This window comes from Zerene cesonia, chromosome 19 (assembly GCF_012273895.1).
Source record: "Zerene cesonia ecotype Mississippi chromosome 19, Zerene_cesonia_1.1, whole genome shotgun sequence".
In the NCBI taxonomy this organism is placed as follows: Eukaryota; Metazoa; Arthropoda; class Insecta; order Lepidoptera; family Pieridae; genus Zerene; species Zerene cesonia.
In genome coordinates, this window is record NC_052120.1 from 4,994,674 (window position 1) to 5,004,266 (window position 9,593).

The 9,593-nt window shown below is 33.0% G+C and overlaps 2 protein-coding genes across 2 annotated transcripts in view; both read right to left on the reverse strand.

Moving 5' to 3' along the window:
- The window catches only part of LOC119834225 (synaptic vesicle 2-related protein), a 17,126-nt gene extending 16,159 nt beyond the window's left edge, over nucleotides 1–967 (reverse strand). Inside the window, exons 1-2 of the mRNA XM_038358557.1 lie at nucleotides 588–967; nucleotides 67–119 (exon numbers count right to left, since the gene is read on the reverse strand). Coding sequence (XP_038214485.1) covers nucleotides 67–119; nucleotides 588–708 — 174 coding nt within the window. The 5' untranslated portion in view covers nucleotides 709–967. The remainder of the gene's footprint in view (nucleotides 1–66; nucleotides 120–587) is intronic.
- Nucleotides 968–4,311: 3,344 nt separating this feature from the next.
- On the reverse strand, nucleotides 4,312–7,358 carry LOC119834458. Its single transcript, XM_038358824.1, has 3 exons — nucleotides 7,225–7,358; nucleotides 6,238–7,024; nucleotides 4,312–5,956 (listed from the first exon to the last, which is right to left on the reverse strand). Exons 1-3 carry the CDS (start codon nucleotides 7,248–7,250, stop codon nucleotides 5,858–5,860), a joined length of 912 nt encoding a protein of 303 aa, XP_038214752.1. The 5' UTR covers nucleotides 7,251–7,358; the 3' UTR covers nucleotides 4,312–5,857.
- Between the last annotated feature and the right edge of the window lie 2,235 nt (nucleotides 7,359–9,593).

The following is a 9,593-nucleotide window of genomic DNA, read 5'->3' on the forward strand; positions in this document are numbered from 1 at the left end:
ACTCAATATAGTCATTTCCATGGAATCTGCCATCCAACATAACCCAGTATACAGAGATAACTTCACCTGAAACCATCCAAATCCCAATGCATTCACTGCTTGTGTCACTGTAAAAGTATCTGTAAAGAATAAGATATAGATTAAATATGGAATTTGCATACACCATAGGAGCTCTTTTTGGTATAGCTATACCAAAAGTGGTAAAAACATGTAGCTTCATTTCAATCCATTTGTATCCATACCATTGTAACCATTGATATCAAAATTAACAAAAATGTGACATTAAAATAAAATACTCGAGTTGTAAAATATATCAATTGGAAAAAATTGCAACTAATTTTAATGAGAATTTAAATTTCTCTATCTCTTTCCAAAGCACCATGAATCACGCAAGCAATATTTTCAATTCTTTAGAATCTGTAGAACTTTTCGACAATATCAACTGAGGTTTTAGCGGCTGGCCAGTCGTGTAAACTGGTCGAACCCCCATTTTCAGATTAAGGATTCCACTATCCTTCCTCCACGAATGATTCAACATGTTTGTGCAATAAGGCATATTTTTTGAAAGTATAGAAAAATATACACACCATCAGGGACGACTGATACAGAAGCCATTTCAATTTCTTGCGGTGGTGGCATTGGTGCCACAGGCTGCCGTAATTCACTAGCATTTTCGTCTAAATCTTGATAACCCTTTGACCGACGCATGCTTTAATTATTTTCAACTCAGATGTGAGTTGGCGAATAACGGCAGTTTGTAATGTTTACTGTTATAACAAAACAACACAACAACATTTGTTTCCTATACGATTATCACTCATGGAAGTAGTAGATTTAGAGTACTTAAAATGCAACATTTATATGTTTAGGTCTATTGTATAATAATGAATACGGAAGTATTACTTTCTAAATCATCACAATTCACAAAACTTGCGGCAGTTTATTTCATTCAACAAATACAAACTATTGTAATAGTAAGATGTATCAATGTCAAATTGACAATTGACATTGACATGTTGACATAAAAATGACGTTTTTTGGTATCACAGCATCAAATATATGCGTTCATCTTTTAATAATTATTAATTATTATCTTCATCATCATCATCAGCCTATATATGTTCCTACATGCCAACTGGGACACAGGCCGCCTTCGAAGTTTAAGGGAAGATCTCTTAAACTTATATAATCGAACAGATGGTCAGGTAAGCAAATAGCTAGAAATATATCTATGTCACCGTGAAATTGTAAATACCGATAATATCGTAACAATCTTGCAGATTGTAATGATTCAAGTTGGTCATAATTTTAATGAACTGTTCTAGTGAAGTAAATGAATTTTACTTTTAAATTTTATTTTTTGTACGTGGTAGTCTAGCACGCTTCGGCACGAATTGGGCCAGCTCGCACCGGGGAAGTACCACACCCCCACAGAAGACCGGCGTGAAATAGCATTCTGCTGTGTTTCATTCGGTGAGTGGGGGAGCCGGAGGCCCATATCCTTTTCCTTACCCTTCCCAGTCCTTTCCTTTATTCCTATCGCCAATCCTTTCTTAATCCCTTCCCAAAAAGTCGGCAATTCATTTGTGGAGGCGTAAGGTCTGCAATGGACCTTATGCCTCTCCAAATGTTCATGGGCGGTGGTAGCGCTTACCATCAGGCGTCCCACCAGCTCCATTGCCGACTGTAACATAAAAAAAATAATGGTCTAAATGCTGTTCCGAAATAAAGAAACAATACAAAGTATTATTTATATATTTTGAGCTATTTTATTTTATTTATATTCATCAGGGGGGGTGGGTGCAAAAGGGGTAACATATTATAGGATTATTTAAACTTCAAAGGCTCGGAGTAAAAGTGTTATTATTCTTATAGTATGAGTTCTGTGTTTTTGGATACTTAAAACTTGCATATTTTGAATAGGTGCATTAACAGTAGATACCTACCTGCGAAGGAATGCTGAAGGACATATACATAATTAATTCAAAAGTGTATTCTATTTGCAAAGCTAATTTCACCCAATCAGAATTAATACTTTTCTTTTATTCATGATAGAGAAGCGCTTGATGAAGATCTCGCCTAATGGTAAGCTGAGATGAATGTAATTTATCTTAAAATAATATTAATATAAACAAATAAAATAAATAAATGATATTGATTTCATTTAATTATTTTTAACATTTTTTCTGTCTTAAGATACAGTTTTTCTAGTTTAAGAGAAAATGTACTTACTTATGAAAGATAAGATAATGGCAAAATAAAGATTTGATTTGTCAGTCTATTTATTTAAAAAAAATATTAATATTGGTATTTACTAATTTACTATGCATAATATGCTCATTCTGAGAAACATAGAATTTATACGTAATGCCAAATAGGTGTGTGGGCGTGTAATATCGTGGGTATTATTTGCGTGGATACTTTAACCCACCCATTCGGGGAATACTGGCAGAGGTAATGTTGTATTATAAAATATAATTTTGTATTAAATTTGCAGAATTTTCTGACCTTACAAAAATTGTTAATGCTGCTTGAATTATGTTTAAAAAATATTATATTTTTTTAAATTAACTCTCTATACGCCAAAACAGATTCACTGATTTGTAAATCGTCCATCGAACTCAATTTCGGGCGCATTTAAAAAATATTACCCTAACAAAGAAACATGTAGGTATATATCCTCCTCAACCATTTACGTCTCTGTAAATGCATAATTTTTCGTTCGAATTACCTTCATTATTTGTTGTTCCTTATAACAATTTATGATATATTGTTTTTGTACAATAACTTTTAAACATATAAAATTGTACGAAAAATGAGTACCCCTTTGTTTTAATTTTGAAAGGCAAAAGGAAAAATACAGAATCTTCGAGAAACAACTCGTTATTCATTAGGTTTCTCATGTTATTGACTTGAGTTAACTTATAAAAGAAAGAGGGAACGTGGGCGTCCTGTCTAGCGAAATTGCCTTTTTGCGAAAAGGTTAAGGGTCAGATGTATTCATCTGTTTTCTATGTAACAAGCTCCAAGTACATGTTATGTAAATTAAAAAATTAAAAATGTAAACTCGTCATTTCTTGATGAATATTACTGTTTCTTTCACATTAATAAATAGTTCTAAATGTAATTTTAATATAATAGTTGGTAGCGCAATTCTAAACATTAATTATTTTAAATAAAAAAAGTGTTGTAATTGTAAGTGGAGTAATTGAAAATATGTTTATCACTTATTTATTTCATACAGATGTTTTCATGAGGCCGTGGAAAGCTTTAAGAAGTATTTTCTAAGGAGCTGGTAAAATCGATAGATACCTATTTGTGTACAGTTTAATTATTTCTCCTTATGATTTTTGTACCTACTATACAAATTCCCAAAAACGTTTAATTTTAACCTATTAGTAATTTACATTACGCAACTGTAATATCAATGTCATGTTTAAACATTATTTACTCTTTAATTAAATTACTTATTAATATCGGGGTTTTATTTGAAATCAGGGCATATGATTAAGTCCGATAAAAATATTTGTCTCCAGAGTAAAGAGCTATTATTATATTGCACAAGTTATTCCTTACTAGCGGTGCGCCCCGGCGCCGCTCGCGCTAACTGCATATTATCGCCTTTTGCCCCATGGTCCTTAAACTTGTTTCGTCTAACGCTCCCTTTATAATCAATTACTTTCAGCACCCGATCAGCACCCCAAGAGTTTAATTTCCGCAAATTTTAAAGCAATGAGGTGAAAATTTTAAATTCACCTAGCGCCCCCTTAACTCGCATCAAAGCCCCTCAAATTTTTAAACTCTTTTTATCTAGCCCTACAGCTAGAAAAGAATTCTTGAAACTGCTTTAGCCTATAGCACTCCGGTACTATAGGCTAAAGCAGTTTCAAGAATTCTTTTACTTTTACTTTTTTACTTTTACACTATGACGTACATCCATCGAACGGTGGAAGAATTTTCCAAATGGGCCCAGTATCTCTTTAGATAAATGCGTAATATACTTAGATTTATTAATTTCTTAGTGTTTTATACATTTTTCTTGCTATTGCTGTCTATTGCGATTTTTATCTACTTGATTATAATATTATATGTCAATCAGGTGAAACTTTTTAAGAATTTTCATAGAATTTTGTATGGCAATTTAATATTATATGATAGGAAACAAAACATTAACGAATAAACATTAACAACAGTGCAGAATGCCTCTCATAGTCTGTCCATCAATGTAATAATTTTCACTAGAAATATAGGGATATCGAAATAAAACTTTGGTTTGAAGTTGATTTTTTTATTCCCTTTTTCATAGGATACACTTTAACATACGTTTAGTATATACTTCGTTCACTTGAGATTTTTGAGTACCTATATGTGAATGACATTGAAACTTCCTAAATTATATCATTAAATAGGATTCGTGTACCTTATAAATTGAGCTTTTGACTCGAAAAATTCGATCGATAGACCTACGTCGTTTTGTTACTCATATTTATTTATCTATCTAAACACATAAAGGCTTTTGTTTACATTAAAAGTATGAGAAAGATATCATTTACCCAATTACTAACAAATTTTCTTTAATGAACTAGTAACATTTGCATGAACTGGTATAATTCTTTATAGATGACACTAAATTCATACTAACTATACAATCTAATTCATGGCTGAGATTATTTCGCCTTAACTTGAAAAATTAATTTGACTTTAATTAATTCAGATATGTACTTTAGAAAGATAAGTCATTTACGACAAATAGAACATATAAAAGTGTGATACAAAATTACTTATTTACGTTTTAGGAGAAAGACAATGTATTTACAAGTTAGGAATACTGGAAATACATGATTGCAGTTTTCTACAACAAATTTAGATTTTTTTTCCATTTAACAAGGGTCTTAAAGACCCGCTGTAATATAAATATTAGACAAGCTGTAAAGCTAAAATATCACCTAATCCTCTTCACTTCAAGAGAATCGCTCTCATCTTACAGATACAGTAAAGGTTTATAATATTTTAACACTTCAAAGTTTTGCTTTGCAAAAAGATTTCTGGTATTGTCCGCTTAGACCGTAGTACATATGAAAATAAGTTATTAGCACCTGCATCTGAGTATACATAGATAAAAGTTAAGCAAAGACGAACAAATATTTAGAAATTACATATATATTGTTAAGGATAGGGAATACAAATGAACAGTTTATATTCGAAGCACGATACTTATGCTTTATACATCTTTGAGAAAATAATAAAAAATAAATATTAAATCCTTTCCACGTTTGTCCGTAAGTGAAATAGATGATCGCATTTGCGCTGTATTGGACGCCATTTAGATGTCTCAAGTTCTTAGTAAATAGTTCAAGCATAAATGAATTATTTTATATGCAATAAAAATATCAAAAAAGTATTAATACTTAGTATACAAAAATTAGAATTTAATATAACGCTTTCTATCTAATTCTTAGATAATCAGTACCTAATTTATTTACACGCACGTTTTTGTGCAATTATTAGCTGCCATGTGAAGGGTATCTTACGGAGATTGAAGTGAAAAACTATATGTCTCATATTATACATCCAACAACCTCTCCTAAACGAGCTTATAGTCAATTTTTGTACATTACCTTTTCCTATTCATCTACGATTATAAAATAAACATAACAAAAATCTAATAATTAAAATCATAAGTATTTCTAAAAAAATAATTACAATGTTACACGTACTTAATACTTATACAATCTAATATTTTTTTGGTATTTTCATGGGCCTTTTAGAAGATTATAATCAGGTCGCTGGTGTCGTACGTATCTATTATGCTAAAGTAATTCAGTCTCATATTGGTTGGCGATTTTCATTTAGAAGTTTAGGTTGCAATGCGATGTTTAAGTCCACGTAGCTCGACGACGAGATCGGAATCACTAGCTACGAAGCGTTTATCGATTCTTCTCGGTTTCGATGATTCCTGAAATTTAAATTACAATAAATTCCCTATTCCGTAATTCATTCATACGGGGTAGCTCAAAGGAGGTTAGTTCACAGGGAGATTTTAGCTCACATCGATGCCCCGTTTCCCACCCAACCCTGATTGACCCGGCCTCAAGCGCGCTGTGTCACCCACCACCCCCGGCCCAGCTAAGTTATTTTTAGACTTCGAGTTTCACAACTTATATATCGATAACTATGTATAAATCGATGAATACAGATTTATTTTATTCGATTAAATTATATTAAAATAATACTCACATGTTTTGCATTATCCACAAGACGAGCTATGGTCGTGTAAAAGGGTGAGCTTCGTTTTTCTTGGTCAAATTTTAAGTTGAAGTGTTGGCGTACATGTTGAGGAGGGCGAGTCATCACAACTTCTTTTTGACCCACTTTATCAATCATTGAGCTTTCCGTGCTCAATACAGGTGCTTCAGTGGTAAGGCTTCGTTTATTTCCATTCCAATTAATAAAACCGTCAGAATCGTCACCTACGTAGTCCTCATCTTCGTCATCCTCAATTCTAGGGACAGACTTTGGGGCGTGATAAAGTGGTTTTCCCGCTAAAGCTTTTAGTTCTTGTACATCTTTGTCTTCATTGTCTTTGTCGTCGTAGTCCATATTCGAAAAAGCAGCCCGAGCATTTTCACGGCGCCTTTGGGCGTCTCTTGCCATTTGCGTAAGTATGAGGTTGTCCAAGAACGCGGCGTTGACGTCATCCATGTCGTTGGAGCGCCATCGAGGGTTAGAATCACTTTCAAACCATGTTTCTTGTCCAATGGGTAATGCTGAAAATCTTTCTTCTTCTATTTTCGGTGCATCATTTGAGAAATGTCCATATGGATCGTACATGTACGTATAAGGAACTTGACCATAAACTTCCGGGGGATTCATTGCTGGTGTGTCGTAGAAATATTGAACTTTAGGAGCATAGTAGTAATCGTCATCATGGTAATCTCGAAGATCTTGTGCGTATACTGGCCATCCTTGCATAGGATAGGTCTTTGCTTCTGCTAACAAATAGCAAAAGAAAACCACCCACATCCTATAATAAATTCCAATTATTAAAAAAAGTATCTTTTATTTTGAGGAAATTGACAACCTTAATAGTTGAATTAAAATAAACATATATGATGAGTGCTTATGCTTATAATGCTTATAAAAATTTACATTTATTTTTCTTTCATTTCGAGTTTAAGTTTATTTGTGTTTATTATTTTATGTCAATTTCTAATTATTGCTCACCTTAATCCTGTAGGAAGATTGCACATATCGCACTGTTCACGTTTGCATACAAAGGTCGGAACACGACTATTCAGGCAGGCTGGGTCGCGGAGCTTTATAAGCTAGGCGCCCACGCTAGCCGCCCACACGTTCTCAATGAACCTCCCTACGCTCACCCTCGTGGAGAGAACTCATCCCACCAGCCGCCCTTACCCCGGTCTCTCAGCTATCGATCGAGCTTGTAGCTTATTCATTTTATTAAAACTCTGTACTATTTGGAGAAAAAATAACTTCTATTAACAATTTTTTTTACCAACAATTCAGTTGATTGGAACCTTTTTAAATCCTAATTAATATATATCACATCTACTCTCGTCCCCTTATAGGGAACGGGGTAGATGTATCTATATATATAAATCTGATTCAGTGATCGATATCCCTACGAGACTTGTCTCTAAAAAAATCAATCGAGCTTTTTAGATTAAATATTGAGACATTTTTAATTTGTTCTCACCAGGAATCGAATCCAAGACCCCTGGGTTCTACGCTTACACAAGAAGAATATGCTTTCTTTTGCAAAAATTGTCAATCATTTAAATCTAAAGCAAGCACTTAAAAGCTTAGTATAGGATTAGGTATAGAATTTTTGATACAGTACCTTATAAGAATAAATAAATAGGAGAACATCAAATAAAACTAAGAAGAAACAATTCTTAAAATCAAATTTCAGGTTTTAAATTTCTGAATATTTTTATACTTACTACAAAGCTTGCTGCAAATGACGCAATGCAAATCTCTTGAAATGGGAACTCTAAAAATATAACTTTGCTAGGGATTGCAGTTTCAGTTTATATTTATAACCATTGGAGGCATTATTTATAGGCATAGCTATTTTTGATAAATATACATCATTGAATTAATGTATAATATAAGGTGTTTTTGTATAAGAAGTATCTGATGATTATCGGAACAAAAAAAAAAAGACAATACTTGCATATTTCAACCAAATTGGAGGCAGTGCACACTTGCAGTCTTATTCATATAAAGTTATAGCATAATATACAAAGGCCTTGCGATTGTACGAAATTCAACAATCTTTCTTTATGATAGCATTTTAGAAGAAATCTTTCCTATTCCTATTGTAAAATCTAAATAACGAAGGATAAAAGTGCTATAAGGTACAAAATGGCCGACATTTCTATAGCTGATCATGAAGAGAAATATTTTGACAATGTCACATTATTACGTTCATTGACGTATATATTTAGGGTTCAGTACAAAATAAGTAAAACGAGACCCTATTAAAGTGACCTTGCTGTCCGTATTTTCATCTGTCTGTCTGTCCGACCATCTGTGTCCAGCCCGTAACACATGAACTGTGATAGTAGAACGGTTGAAAGTTTAATAGATGATATATTTCTTGTATTTCTGTTGTCGTTATGCCAACAAATCACTACATAGTATAAAACAAAGTCGCTTTGTCTGTCCCTATGTCCCTATGTATGCTTAAATCTTTAAAACTACGCAACGGATCGTGATGCTTTTTTTTAATAGATAGAGTGACTTAAGAGGAAGGTTTATATGTATAATCTACTAAACTGCCCCCAATTTAACGAATGCGAAGCCGTGGGCAAAAGCTAGTAATAAATAAAAGAAGTTGTAAGTAATATCGTAACAAGTTATTGATATACTAGTTATTGAAGTACTTTTGATACTAACTCAGCAAAAATAAACTGACGAGATGTTGTACGTAATGCACCAAACCTAGATGATGACTACCGGTTGGATGCTCAGCGATACACAGCAAAATTGTTTAAATTCACATCATTATCATATTTATATGAAGATAAAAGAATCAAGATGTCAACATATTTCTTAAAATCATAAAAGTGCACTAGCTCGGCAGTCAGCTCTGGCATAGAAAAGTTATAAAAAATCCGTAAATTAAAGCCTTCATTACATTTTAAAAGTTTCATATATGTGCTACTTTTTTTTATTTATAAAGATTACTGTAATCCGCTATAATCTAGAAATGTGAAATAATACTCAGAACCTGAAGAGCTTAACTTGAAAGAACTTTACCATAGACGATACATATATACTAGGTATTGCCATGGTATTCGCGGGTTTCCTTTTTGGCCCGATGGGGTAGGTCGGGAGAGGGTGATATTGGATTTTCGATGCAGTCGAAGTGCATCGTCAGGTTTGTTCACGGAAGTCACAAATACGAGGGCAATAACCGACTGGCGCCTTAAAGTCGTTGTGTGCAAGTCCTATTATTAACTTAAATCCTACTTTACCAAAATTGCACAAAGGATTATGCATTTTTTATTGATTCAGTGTTTCTTGATGCCCATTCATTGTTGATAGTAGAGCTCAACAGTCCTTTG

Excerpts from the sequence above, each read along its gene's own strand:
- LOC119834458 (XM_038358824.1), bottom strand. The coding sequence starts at position 7,250 with ATGTGCAATCTTCCTACAGGATTAAG. Across the intron at positions 7,025-7,224 it reads AATCTTCCTACAGGATTAAG|GATGTGGGTGGTTTTCTTTT; the intron begins GTGAGCAATAAT and ends AATTTATTATAG. Across the intron at positions 5,957-6,237 it reads TTGTGGATAATGCAAAACAT|GAATCATCGAAACCGAGAAG; the intron begins GTGAGTATTATT and ends TTTAAATTTCAG.